Consider the following 15,387-nt stretch of genomic DNA (forward strand, 5'->3'; position numbering starts at 1 on the left):
GGGGGTCAAAAGGTGCAAAATTCCAGTTATAAAATAATTAAGTTGTTGGAATGTAATGCACAGCATGGTGACTATAGTTAATAAAACTGTACTGCATATTTGAAAGCTGCTGAAAGAGTAGATGTTACAAGTTCTCGTCACAAGGAAGAAAACATACATTGTAAACACAGTCATGCACAAAAATATTTTCACAAAAATTCACAAAAAATTTTCTCCAAAAACTTTATTCAACAGAAATTATAATAATAGGCTTCAAAGCAGACTCTAGGAGACACGTTGTTACATTACTCTTGTTTCATTTATCAGTATCGTGATGCTACCAAGAAAGAAAATTGAAATAACCAGTGACATTTGCCAAACAGTATGTGTGTTCCTGTCATCTCTACCAAATAATATCAAGGAATGATATAAGTCCATCAGCTTTAATGGTCATATCTGTGAAGCTAACGACAGTGTATAAAAGGTTGACTTGTGGACAAAGAGAAAACATGAAATGTCACAATAGCTTGCTGGCTGGCTGTGATGCCAAGTGGCAAGTTTCCTCATGGACTGGCTTTCTTCAATCAGCGCCATATCCTACAGGTATTATCCTTGCTACCTAATAAAGCAAATTTCACAAAATTAGTTTTCTTTATTTTATTCACTTAACTCTCTCTGTTTTTACAGGTTGACATTTTCTGGGTCATTGTCGATGATCAGTATGTTTCATGTGCTAGAGCCTCAGTGCCCAGCTGCAGAGCCCCTCCGCAGCTCAGGCGTTAGGGGGTTGGGAATCTTTTTTTGTTTGTTTGCATTTTTCCATGTCAGTCATAAATTGGGCAAGTTCACATTGTACTTACTCACCCCCGCGAGATTCATGGCATCTGAGAATTGGAGAGGACCGGAGAATGCAACTACGTCAGCCATCCCTCTGCTTATCCCCCCACCCCACCTTCACACAGCGCCACCAGGTGGAAATATGGTGACTTTGAACATCTCCAGGTTTGAGTGACTAGCTTAGGAGGGGGCAGCCCATCCCACTTTGGAACGTCTCAAAATGTCAACAGATTTTTCTCATCGTCAGTCAGAATGTGAGATTTGCATCCTCCCGCCCTCCCCACGACTATGATTGACACTCTCCCAAAGCAGTCTTGATACAACTCCTCCCCCAGGGACGCCATCCACATTCTGTCTGTGGGAACGACGGCCCTGGTATGGAGCGGTGCTGGGCGCTGCTGCTTCTCTCAACCTCAGGGGCCGGGCAGGTACCACCGATAGAAGAAGTGTGAGGGCTGCGCGGATCGGGAAAGCCTGTGAAAACCGCACATGCCACCCAAGGGCACCTCGTATTTTTAAAAGTGTCATGACCACACCGGACAGTTTCCTTCCATTTAGTGACTCTAAACCCTCAGGCAGTCCACTAAAACATGCATGCAGTTAATCACACCGGGGTCTGACAAGAAAATAGGGCAGATGAGCTCAAACACAGATCTCTGCTGATGGCCAGGCAGACGTGTCACCCCCATTCTCATCAGCGCTGGCATCTAGTGGGTCAGTATTTAGCATGTTGGTGCTTTGGGAAATACTAAATAAATCGATAATATCTTAAAAGAGCTCAGGCATTTGAAGGCCACCACTAAAACAAGGCACAATCAACACATATTCCTTCCCTAACTCTCCAGGGTCTTCTGTGGTTGAGGGGAAGAGGTACTGCACAGCTGGCCCGGCTTAACATGACCGGTGTGGACTAGGAAAGCCTGGCCCTCAGCTCCTGCGCTTCCTGTCACAATCTCCCACCTCCTTCCTCATCGTGAGAAAGGATCCAACATTCTTTATTACGGCATTGTCTTAGGAGTACCTACGTTTTAGTAACACTCGCTAACCGTAAGCCCAAAGGAAGTAATCTGCAATTTTAGAAATTATCCATAATTAGGTGGAAAGGGGTGGTATTTCAGGGCAAAGGGGAGATTATTCTCAGCACCTCTAAAGTTATATGATTAGGAAGCTACCTCATCAGCCAATATATAGAGCCAACTTTGTATATGTGACATTTCACTTACTAGACTAGTTAAGCAATTTAAAAATCTTCTGGACACAATGAGAATCACTGAGAGTTAGGCAGATTCGCTCCTCTGTGCCCTCGTGGGCGTCTCTACCCAACACCACTGAAGCAACCCACTCCCTGCCAAGGTTTCCTCCAGAGGCAGTGCACTAGCATTGTGCCATATTCTTGTCATTTTCCCCCCTTTCCACAATCTAAATTAACCTGATCTCAATCCAGTTCTTATAAAAATATCGCGAATATAATTTACTCACAATAAATCGTTAATCATTGAAAAATTGCTCAATATGTGTTCTTTTCCCCCAGTATTAATGTGTTATGAGCGGACATCCAAGGAGAAAACAATTTCACTCAAAGAACAAATCTCTAATGGGCTATAAATCCCACTGTGAAGAACTCAGGTCCTGACTTGTTTTAGTTACTAACATTTACTGCCATCAACTGAATATTGACCATTTGATGGACTATGCCTGGGGAAATGTAGTAAACAGGAAGGCAGGCTACTGAATTCTTCCTTTGCCTGGAGCAACTGAAATTGAGAATTCATAAAGCCTTACAGTCAGTGGCAGAGCTCACTCCTGTGGTTCTGCAATGCAGCTAAAATTAAATAATGGACACAAAAGGCACCAAGATGAGCTAGGGACCCTGGTGGGGATGGGAGTGTCTCCTTTTGGTATCCAGCTTAGCGACTCTTAACAGCCAATTTGAAAGGAAAACTGAGTCGATGGTGTTTATTTCTCCCCTACCTGTAATGATTATGTCACCTTTATAGTTGAAAGCACATGAAAAGATTTCATCCGTGTGTCCCTCAAGAACCTGTACGCACTGACCAGTCTGAACATCCCAGATTCTAGCTGTTTTGTCAGAGCTGCCAGTGAGAAGACGGTTCCCTTGGGGGTTGAAAGAAATCTACAAGCAAGAAAGAAGAAAAGTGATCACAGGTTTGTGTAATTTGATTCCCACTATATTTTTAATCAGCAGAAAGGGGACATTACTAAGTACCTGTCACCTTCTCAGCCTGGTATTTATTCTTACATAGAGCAGTTCCTTCAGGATGGGAAAAATACTGCAGGGACTAATACATGAAAATTACAATCTAGACAGTAAAGTTTGATTGCCCACCCGTCACACACAGTTCTAAGGATAAAAACCAAAGCTCCGTCATACTTTGAGTGTTCCCTACCCAGCTTCTTTCCAAAGGCTCCTGATGCCAATCTCCCCACGCAAACCAAGAGGCAGAGCCCTGGTGTGGATGAGATCACAGCCAGGCATCTTCGTACCCAAACCTCGATGTCACCTCTGCAAACCAACTTTCTGTCATCACAAGCAGAGGGATCGTCCTTCAGTCTGTGGCACAGAATGTCAGGGCCGCTAAGGGAGGACTTCCTGTCTGCTGCTACTTAAAGCACAGAACTTTCCATCAATGTGTCCTGAGAGCCCCTACGTGCCAGGCATTGTCACATGGTATCTGAGCAGCAGAGAGAAGTGTTAGTCCTCAGTTCCTCTGGACATCATGCTTATAACCTTTTCTAAAGCATCAGAAGATGACAATTTGGGCCACTTCCCCTGTAACTGAAGGTTTGATGAGGGCAAGTCCCAAGGCCATGGCTTTTTTCATCACAGTGTCACTAGGGCCTAGCATAACGCCTAGCATGGTGGGAGCTTTCAAAAAGTATTTGCTAAGTGAACGAACGACTGGATGAACGAACACCTTAGCTTGGCACCCCATAGAAATGCCATTACTGGATGGCAGTTCAATAGGTAATATATACTTAACAAGCATAAAATGCAGTAATATAGTTTGAGAACTCTCTCTGTTCACACACACACACACACACACACAAACATGTGTGCTTATTGAGTGTGACACACCAGACTCTCAGAAACATGGCCCGGGCTCCCTCTGTGGCCTGTCTCCCACGGTCACACATCCCATCCCTCCTCCTGCCAGCCCCCAAGGCCTCCCAGCCTGTGAAGAGGATGTGCCCTGCACTGTCTCAGAGACCAACCCTGATGGGCAAGGGGGCAATGGCCACCAGCAGCAGGTGCAAAGGCAGGAGATGGGGAGAGAGCGCAGCAGCGGGCAGCCCCGGGGTCCAGCAGGAGCCTGCAGACCTGAAACCATCAAGCTGATATTTTACGAGGAACGAGAACTCTATCTCAGGTATGAGACCAAAGAACTGGGCCAAACTAGGGGGTGAGAGTCACCAGTCCCAGCCTTCAATACAATATTCTGAGGACACATCTAAACCTCAGATCCCTGATTGGATGGCCCTGCTCTGTGCATAAGCTTCTGGGAGGAGTTGATATAAAATCCTAAACTACAGCTTTCAAGTTTCAAAATAGGTCATTTTTAACTTTGTTAAGTGTTAAATATTTCCAGGAGATACTTCTTCAATTGCATCTAATCTACAGGACACTTGATATTTGCTGTGCAGCATGTCTTTTGCATAATATAAACTTGTGTGTTTACTAGAACCAGGAAAAATACTTTATTAGCTGCTTAATAGCTTTAATAAGTATTTTTAGCTAACAGAATCTTTTGCTCATGGCTGAGGAGAATGCTGTTTTATACTTTGTAAAAGGTTTTAGAAATCATTTATTATGCTGAGTTTGAGGACACTTTTAAAAATAAAGTCTTTAGCTAACTGATTTCTAGAAAATATGAGATAACTGGCCAAACCTTGGTACCATCAGTGCCAATAGACCTATTTATACTAAGTCAGCTGCCTATTTTTTTGAAAATAAATAAATTACTCCAAATGAGAAAGCAACTCACCTTTGAAATTTCACCTTCATGGCCTTCCAATTTGGTAATGCATTTTCTTGTGGCTGCACTGAAAACTCTTGCTGTTCCTTTTTGAGAGGAGTTGAGATATATATAAATTCATCTGAAATACCGAACTTTGACCACATGCCTTGAATTATCTAAATACCTATCCCTCTGACACACACACTTTGTGCTAAGTTTGTCTTCTTGCCTGCGGTGAGAACCAGCCACTTAATACTTAAAATGCAAGCTGGTTCCACTGCAGGAGAAGAGAGTGAAAAGGAGCGTCTCTCTAGCCCCAAGCTTATTAGAAGAGATACTGGGTTCCAAGGTAGATGGGAGTGGGGAGACAGGAATCCAAAAAGAATAAAATTTTTAAGAGAGAAAAGGGGAATTAAAACAAGTTTTGAGGGGCTGATGATGAAATAAACAGCAAGACTAACATCATACACCAAATATGAGTCTAAGGTTACAGAAGATCGAGAGGCCTTCCTGAGAAGGAACAGCATTCACTACTCAATGAACGAAGAACAGGCACTAAGAAACCCTTTTCAACAGAAAAGGCTAATAGAATGGTTTGTTCCCTATTGGATCCCCAGTGCCCAGAAGTGCCAAACTCATAGTAAACACAATAAATAAATGTAGGATGGATGGATGGAGGGTAGATGGATGGGTGGATGGATGGATGGATAGATGAAGTACAATAGTATATACATTTTCTTAGAATTAAGGAATAGAGGAGTTGGGGCTTCCCTGATGGCACAGTGGTTGAGAATCTGCCTGCCAGTGCAGGGGACATGGGTTCAATCCCTGGTCCGGGAAGATCCCACATGCCGCGGAGCAACTAAGCCCATGAGCCACAACTACTGAGCCTGTGCTCTAGAGCCCGTGAGCCACAACTACTGAGCCCGCGTGCTACAACTACTGAAGCCCATGTGCCTAGAGCCCGTGCTCCACAATAAGAGAAGCCACCACAATGAGAAGCCTGTGCACTGCAACGAAGAGTAGCCCCTGCTCGCCGCAACTAGAGAAAGCCCGCGCAGCAACAAAGACCCAACACAGCCAAAAGTAAATAAATAAATAAATTTATCTTAAAACAAAAAACAGGAATAGAGGAGTTAAATAAGCATAGAAGGAGAAAAATGGAAGTAGTGAAATTGTTGTCAGAAAAAAAATTAAAATTTATCTGCCCAGGTGAAGGATGCTGTCTCACCACAAACTATAGCATTACATCAAGGTAAAATTAGCAAGGATAGGGAATTTTGGTTAGTTAATTTTCATATGGAGAAAAGCAAAATATCTTAATACATTTTCTTTTTACTTATCTTTCTGACAATGTCAACTTCAGGAATAAGTAGACAAAAATTGCTATGTTAGAATTAATATGATTAAAATATAAAACTTGCAATTTAGTTGGACATTTCAAAAGCCTTAAAGAAAAGTGATCCAACTGTTTTAAGAGTTTGTTAATAAGAGAGATTGGTTCAAGATAGTGGAGTAGAAGGACGTGTGCTCACTCCCTCTTGCAAGAGCACCGGAATCACAACGAACTGCTGAACTATCATCGAGAGGAAGACACTGGAACTCACCAAAAAAGATACCCCAACATCCAAAGACAAAGTAGAAGCTGCAATGAGATGGTAGGAGGGGTGCAATCACAATAAAATCAAATCCCATAACTGCTGGGTGGGTGACTGACAAACTGGAGAACAATTATACCACAGAAGCCCACCCACTGGAGTGAAGGTTCTGAGCCCCACGTCAGGCTTCCCAACCTGGGGGTCTGATAACAGGAGGAGAAATTCCCAGAGAATCAGACTTTGAAGGCTAGCGGGATTTGATTACAGGACGTCGACAGAACTAGGGGAAACAGAGACTCCACTCTTGGAGGGCACACACAAAGTAGTGTGTGCATGAGGACCTGGGAGAAGGAGCAGTGACCCCATAGGAGACTGAACCAGACCTACCTGCTAGTGTTGGAGGGTCTCCTGCAGAAGCAGGGGGTGGCTGTGGCTCACCGCAGGGACAAGGACACTGGCAGCAGAAGTTCTGGGAAGTACTCCTTGAGGTGAGCTCTCCCAGAGTCCGCCATTAGCCCCAACCAAGAGCCTGGTAGGCTCCAGTGCTGGGTCGCCTCAGGCCAAACAACCAACAGGGAGGGAACCCAGCCCCACCCATCAGCAGACAAGTGGATTAAAGTTTTACTGAGCTCTGCCAACCAGAGCAACACCCAGGTCTACCCACAACCAGTCCCTCCCAACAGGAAGTTTGCACAAGCCTCTTAGATAGCCTCATCCACCAGAGGGAAGACAGCAGAAGTAAGAAGAACTACAGTCCTGCAGCCTGTGGAACAAAAACCACATTCACAGAAAGGTGGGTAAAATGAAAAGGCAGAGGACTATGTACCAGGTGAACGAACAAGATAAAACCCCAGAAAAACAACTAAATGAAGTGGAGATAGGCAATCTTCCAGAAAAAGAATTCAGAAGAATGATAGTGAAGATGATCCAAGACCTCAGAAAAAGAAAGGAGGCAAAGATTGAGAAGATGCAAGAAATGTTTAACAAAGACCTAGAAGATTTAAAGAACAAACAAGCAGAGATGAACAATACAATAACTGAAATGAAAAATACACTAGAAGGAATCAATAGCAGAATAACTGAGGCAGAAGAACGGATAAGTGACTTGGAAGACAGAATGGTGGAATTCATAGCCATGGAACAGAATAATAAAGAATAAAGAATGAAAAGAAATGAAGACAGCCTAAGAGACCTCTGGGACAACATTAAATGCAACAACATTCACATTATAGGGGTCCCAGAAGGAGAAGAGAGAGAGAAAGGACCCGAGAAAATATTTGAAGAGATTATAGTTGAAAACTTCCCTAACATGGGAAAGGAAATAGCCACCCAAGTCCAAGAAGCACAGAGAGTCCCAGGCAGGATAAACCCAAGGAGAAACACGCCGAGACACATAGTAATCAAACTGACAAAAATTAACAACAAAGAAAAATTATTAAAAGCAACAAGGGAAAAATGACAAATAACATACACAGGAACTCCCATAAGGTTAACAGCTGATTTCTCAGCAGAAACTCTACAACCCAGAAGGGAGTGGCATGATATATTTAAAGTGATGAAAGGGAAGAACCTACAACCAAGACTACTCTACCCGACAAGGATCTCAATCACATTTGACAGAGAAATAAAAAGCTTAACAGACAAGCAAAAGCTAAGCAAATTCAGCACCATCAAACCAGCTCTACAACAAATGCTAAAGGAACTTCTCTAAGTGAGAAACACAAGAGATGAAGAGGACCTACAAAAACAACCCCAAAACAATTAATTAAATGGTAATAGGAACATACATATCGATAATTACCTTCAACGTGAATGGATTAAATGCTCCAACCAAAAGACACAGGTGTGCTGGATGGATACAAAAAAGACTCACCTATATGTTGTCTACAAGAGACCCACTTCAGACCTAGGGACACATACAGACTGAAAGTGAGGGGATGGAAAAAGATATTCCATGCAAATGGAAATCAAAAGAAAGCTGGAGTAGCTATACTCATATCAGATAAAATCGACTTTAAAATAAAAAATGTTACAAGAGACAAGGAAGGACACTACATAATGATCAAGGGATCAATCCAAGAAGAAGATATAACAATTATAAATATTTATGCACCCAACATAGGAGCACCTCAATACATAAGGCAAATGCTAACAGCTATGAAAGAGAAAATCGACAGTAACACAATAATAGTGGGGGACTTTAACTCCTCACTTACACCAATGGACAGATCATCCAGACAGAAAATTAATAAGGAAACACAAGATTTAAATGACAGAATAGACCAGATAGATTTAATTGATATTTATAGGACGTTCCATCCAAAAACAGCAAATTACACTTTCTTCTCAAGTGCACATGGAACATTCTCCAGGATAGATCGCATCTTGGGTCACAAATCAAGCCTCAGTAAATTTTAGAAAATTGAACTCATATCAAGCATCGTTCCCAACAACAACGCTATGAGATTAAAAATAAATTACAGGGAAAAAAACGTAAAAAGCACAAACACATGGAGCCTAAACAAGACTAAATAACCAAGAGATCACTGAAGAAATCAAAGAGGAAATCAAAAAATACCTAGAGGCAAATGACAACAAAAACACGACAATCCAAAACCTATGGGATGCAGCAAAAGCAGTTCTAAGAGGGAAGTTTACAGCAATACAATCCTCCCTCAAGAAACAAGAAAAATCTCAAATAAACAATCTAACCTTACACCTAAAGGAACTAGAGAAAGAAGAACAAACAAAACCCAAAGTTAACAGAAGGAAAGAAATCATAAAGATCAAAGCAGAAATAAATGAAATACAAACAAAGAAAACAATAGCAAAGATCAATAAAACTAAAAGCTGGTTCTTTGAGAAGATCAACAAAATTGATAAACCTTTAGTCAGACTCATCAAGAAAAAGGAGAGGACTCAAATCAATAAAATTAGAAATGAAAAAGGAGAAGTTACAATGGACACCGAAGAAATACAAAGCATCAAAGGAGACTACTACAAGCAACTCTGTGCCAATAAAATGGACAACCTGGAAGAAATGGACAAATTCTTAGAAAGGTATAACCTCCTAAGACTGAACCCGGAAGATATAGAAAATATGAACAGACCAATCACAAGTAATGAAATTGAAACTGTGATTAAAAATCTTCCAACAAACAAAAGTCCAGGACCAGATAGCTTCACAGATGAGTTCTATCAAATATTTAGAGAAGAGCTAACACCCATCCTTCTCAAACTCTTCCAAAAAACTGCCGAGGAAGGAACACTCCCAAACTCATTCTACTAAGCCACCATCACCCTGATAGCAAAACCAGACAAAGACACTGCAAAAAAAGAAAATTACAGACCATTATCACTGATGAATATAGTTGCAAAAATCCTCAACAAAATCCTAGCAAACAGAATCAACAACACATTAAAAGGATCATACACCACGATCAAGTGGGATTTATCTCAGGGATGCAAGGATTCTTCAATATACGCAAATCAATCAATGTGATACAACACACTAACAAATTGAAGAATAAAAACCATATGATCATCTCGATAGATGCAGAAAAAGCTTTTGACAAAATTCAACATCCATTTATGATAAAAACTCTCCAGAAAGTGGGCATAGAGGGAACCTACCTCAACATAATAAAGGCAATATACAACAAACCCACAGCAAACATCATTCTTAATGGTGAAAAACTGAAAGCATTTCCTCTAAGATCAGGAACAAGACAAGGAGGTCCACTCTCACCACTATTATTCAACATAGTTTTGGAAGTCCTAGCCACGGCAATCAGAGAAGAAAAAGAAATAAAAGGAATACAAATTGGAAAAGAAGAAGTAAAACTGTCACTGTTTGCAGATGACATGACACTATACATAGATAATCCTAAACATGCTACCAGAAAACTACTAGAGCTAATCAATGAATTTGGTAAAGTTGCAGGATACAAAATTAATGCACAGAAATCTCTTGCATTCCTATACACCAACAATGAAGGATCAGAAAGAGAAATTAAGGAAACAATCCCATTTACCATAGCAACAAAAAGAATAAAATACCTAGGAATAAACCTACCTAAGGAGGTAAAAGACCTGTACTCAGAAAACTATAAGACACTGATGAAATAAATCAAAGTGACACAAACAGATTGAGAGATATACCATATACTTGGATTGGAAGAATCAACATTGTGAAAATGACTATACTACCCAAAGCAATCTACAGATTCAGTGCAATCCTTATCAAATTACTAATGGCATTTTTTACAGAACTAGAACAAAAAAATCTTAAAATTTGTATGGAGATACAAAAGACCCTGAGTTGCCAAAGCAATCTTGAGGGAAAAAAAACGGAGCTGGAGGAATCAGACTCCCTGACTTCAGACTATAATACAAAGCTGCAGTAATCAAGACAATATGGTACTGGCACAAAAACAGAAAAGCCCAGAGATAAACCCACACACCTATGGTCAACTAATCTATGAAAAAGGAGGCAAGGATATACAATGGAGAAAAGACAGTCTCTGCAATAAGTGATGCTGGGAAAACTGGACAGCTACATATAAAAGAATGAAATTAGAACACTCCCTAACACCATACACAAAAATAAACTCCAAAATGGATTAAAGACCTAGATATAAGACCAGACACTGTAAAACACTTAGAGGAAAACATAGGAAGCACACTCTTTGACAGAAGTCACAGCAAGATCTTTTTTGACCCACCTTCTAGAGTAATGGAAATGAAAACAAAAATAAACAAATGGGACCTAATGAAACTTAAAAGCTTTTGCACAGCCAAGGAAACTATAAACAAGAAGAAAAGACAACCTTCAGAATGGGAGAGAATATCTGCAAAGGAATCAACGGACAAAGGATTAATCTCCAAAATATATAAACAGCACATACAGCTCAATATTACAAAAACAAACAATCCAATCAAAAAATGGGCAGAAGACCTAAAGAGACATTTCTCCAAAGAAGACATACAGATGGCCAAGAGGCACATGAAAAGCTATTCAACATCAGTAATTATTAGAGAAATGCAAATCAAAACTACAATGAGGTATCACCTCACACTGTTTAAAACGGGCATCATCCGAAAATCTACAAACAATAAATGCTGGAGAGGGTGTGGAGAAAAGGGAACCTTCTTGCACTGTTGGTGGGAATGTAAATTGATATAGCCACTATGGAGAACAGTACGGAGGTTCCTTAAAAAACTAAAAATAGAACTACCATATGACCCAGCAATCCCACTGCTGGGCATATACACTGACAAAACCATAAGTCAAAAGGACATATGAACCCCAATGTTCATTGCAGCGCTATTTACAATAGCCAGGACATGGAAACAACCTAAATGTCCAATGATAGATGAATGGATAAAGAAGATATGGTACATCTATACAACGGAATATTACTCAGCCATAAAAATGAACGAAATTGGGTCATTTGTAGAGACGTGGATGGACCTAGAGACTGTCATACAGAGTGAAGTAAATCAGAAAGAGAAAAACAAATATCGTATATTAACATATATATGCAGAATCTAGAAAAATGGTACAGATGAACTGGTTTGCAAGGCAGAAACAGAGACACAGATGTAGAGAACAAATGTATGGACACTAAGGGGGGAGAGCGGGGCTGGTGGGGAGGTGGTGGCGGGATGAATTGGGTGATTGGGATTGACCTATGTACACTAATATGTATAAAATAGATAACTAATAAAAAAATCTTTAAAAAATTTTTAAAATAGAGAAAAAATTTTTAAAAAGAGTTTGTTAATAAGACAAAAATATCCAGTATAGATTAGTACATTAAATTTTACAAAAGCATTTTTAAACTTCAGAAAACATAAAAATAATATAGCCTGAAATTGTAGGTTTTTATAAGATAGAAATATGAATAAGACACCAAAAATTTCAGCCTTGAGAGTAATTCCAATGAAAATGAAAAAGGCAATAAATATAAAAAAACAGATTGTAGCTGCACAGGCAACTAACTCTGTTGAATGAGATCTAATTTTAAGAAGGGAATGAGGAGCAAAGACCAGAGATAAATAAAAAAAAAAATTGCTGTAAACATCAAGACTTAGGAGGGACAGAATGAGAAGAGGTTTACAAAACAAAGAAAAGAAAAAGAGTTTTTTGGAAGTAATGTGTTATCAAACAAGGAAAGAATCACTGCTAGGGAAAATAACAGATGATAGAAAGGACAAAACTAAAAGAATCAAGCTTATATATTATTCTCATCCATCCGTCAACATCCTGATCCCTTGTCCCTGCTTGTTTCTTCCCCCATAGCACTGACCAACTCCTGACATTCTATATAATCTAATATTCTATATAAAACACATGCACAGTATCATTTATTGTCTCCCCGTCTACAACTTAGCTCCAGGAGGAAAGAGATTCCCATCTCTTTTGTTCATTGATATATCCTATGCTCCTAAAACAATTCCTGGCACAAAGTAGGTACTCCATATATATTTAATGAATAGATTTTTTTGTATAAATGAGAATGATATTTAAAATGAAAAGGGCAGATTAATTATAGTTAAGGGATGATTTTTAAAAGCAAAGATCTGTGAGAAGATGAGAAAGTAAATAGTTTAAAAAATAAAATTCTCCAGATTCAGGGTGTTTATATTCCAGGATGTAAAAAGGACATGTATGTATGATTAAAGGACCACCTTGGAAAAGTCCTAGTGAGTAAGAGAACAAGCATGCAAATATAATTTTGAAAAGGGAGACAATAATAAAGACTGTAATTAAAATGAAACACTGGCAAAATTCTACAACTGATTATAACACAAAGTAACTACTTAAAAGTATGTTAGTCACCAGGAGCAAATATAGGCAAAGAACAAGTGAACAGATCATGACTGGAAAAAGCATTCCATTTTTGCCAGAATTTCTTAAAGAGCTGTTAAGGAATTTACACAAGCATGATGTAAAGTCACATATGGTCATTAAGAGAATTAAACATATGTGTAGCATCATATGTGATTATCAGAGAGATGACTTAGACAGAGTGGAGGCTTGCTCATGTTGTCAGGGAAATGACACAGTCATAGAGCAGCATGACACGCATTCACAGGGGGTGACACAGATAGAGTGTCACCTGTGGTTATCACAGAGATGATGTAGACATAGGCTGGCGTCAAGCATGGTCATGAGGGAGATGGCGCAGACATAGTCTAGGATCAAATGTGGTCATCAGAAAGATGATGAAGATAGAGTGTAGTATCATATGTGTTCATCAGGGAGATGACCTAGACACAGCATAGTGCCTTACAACACTGTTGATGAGAAGATGACATGGACATAGTTTAGAATCAAGGAGATAGACAGACATAGTGTCACATGCTACATGATCATTGATAAGATGATCCAGATGTAATGTAGGATCGCACATGGTAGTCAGAATGTTGATGTAGACACAGTGTGCATTGTGTGAGGATATCAAGGAGATAATGCAGCCATAGTATAGCATGATGTGTGGTTCTCAAGAAGATGAAAAGACACAGTGTAACATCATACAATAATACATAGCAGCAAGCAGATAATGGAGACACAGTGTATAGTCATCTGTGGACTACAGGGAGACGGCACATACAGAGTGTAGCAACATATGCGGTTATCAACAGATGACACAGATATATAGCAGCACCACACATGGCCATCATGGATACGAAACAAACTATATCATCACACACAGTTGTCTAGGAGATAATGCAGAATAGCGTAGCACTCCACATGATTGTGAAGGAAATGACATAGACGTGGTATGGCATTACATTTAGTTTTCAAGGAGATTACATGCACACAGACATTCATAATATGGGATTATCAGAGAAAAATCTTATTTTAAATATCATACATAGTTATCAAAGAGATAATGCACCTAGAGTCTGTCATACAGAGTGAAGTAAGTCAGAAAAAGAAAAACAAATACCGTATGCTAACACATATATATGGAATCTAAAAAAAAAAATGTTTCTGAAGAACCTAGGGGCAGGACAGGAATAAAGACGCAGACGCAGAGAATGGACTTGAGGAGACGGGGAGGGGGAAGGGTAAGCTGGGACGAAGTGAGAGAGTGGCCTGGACATATATACACTATCAAATGTAAAATAGATAGCTAGTGGGAAGTAGGTGCATAGCACAGGGAGATCAGCTCGGTGCTTTGTGACCACCTAGAGGGGTGGGATAGGGAGGGTGGGAAGGAGACACAAGAGGGAGGAGATATGGGGATATATGTATATGTATAGCTGATTCACTTTGTTATAAAGCAGAAACTAACACACCATTGTAAAGAAATTATACTCCAATAAAGATGTTAAAAAAAAAAGAGAGATAATGCAGTCATAATGAAGCATCACATGTGCCTGCCAAACAGACTTTGCATATACAGCATTGCATCATATGTGGTTGTAAAGGTGACAACACAGACGTATTATGGCATCATATAGTGTCATCAGTGAGATAAACAATACCATAACAACATACATATTTATTTTTAAAAGATATAGATATAGCATAACTTCATTTGTCATTGTCAAGAAAATGATGCGAAGTATACAACTATATAGTGCTGTCAAGTAGATGATTAGACACAGTGTAGCATCAGACCGTGGTTATCAATAAGATGAGACAGACATGGTGTAGAATCATAAGTGGTATTCAAGAAAATGATGTATAGCACAACATTATATATGTTCATCATGATGATTCACTAGACATGTTAGAGCAGCACACGTTATAAAGGAGACAATGCAGATTTATTATAGAACCATCAGTGGCAGTCAAGCTGATGAGAACAACATAGTGTAGCATAATGCATGATCACTAGGGGGAGATGACCCAAGATACACCAATATATATAGTTATCAAGGAGATGAAGATCTAGTCTAACATCATATGTGGTTGTCAAGGAGGTGATGCAGACATTCTATAGCATCACATGTGATTATCAAGAATATGATACAGACAT

The 15,387-nt window shown here is 39.7% G+C and overlaps 1 protein-coding gene and 1 long non-coding RNA gene across 4 annotated transcripts in view; one reads left to right on the forward strand and one right to left on the reverse strand.

Annotated features, from left to right (window-relative positions):
- The window catches only part of LOC309630721, a 312,390-nt gene extending 304,543 nt beyond the window's left edge, over positions 1 to 7,847 (forward strand). Inside the window, exon 2 of the long non-coding RNA XR_014245906.1 lies at positions 7,726 to 7,847. This is a non-coding gene — a long non-coding RNA (uncharacterized lncRNA). The remainder of the gene's footprint in view (positions 1 to 7,725) is intronic.
- DAW1 (dynein assembly factor with WD repeats 1) overlaps positions 207 to 15,387 on the reverse strand; it is a 78,594-nt gene continuing 63,413 nt past the window's right edge. For 2 of the 3 annotated variants that reach the window (XM_082396260.1, XM_082396259.1), the window contains exons 11-13: positions 4,821 to 4,897; positions 2,788 to 2,950; positions 207 to 598 (exon numbers count right to left, since the gene is read on the reverse strand). In XM_082396260.1, the coding sequence (XP_082252386.1) occupies positions 564 to 598; positions 2,788 to 2,950; positions 4,821 to 4,897 (275 nt within the window). In that variant the 3' untranslated portion in view covers positions 207 to 563. The other variant, XM_082396258.1, reaches the window with a different exon arrangement.

This window comes from Balaenoptera borealis, assembly GCF_965194805.1.
Source record: "Balaenoptera borealis genome assembly, chromosome: 6".
Classification (NCBI taxonomy): domain Eukaryota; kingdom Metazoa; phylum Chordata; class Mammalia; order Artiodactyla; family Balaenopteridae; genus Balaenoptera; species Balaenoptera borealis.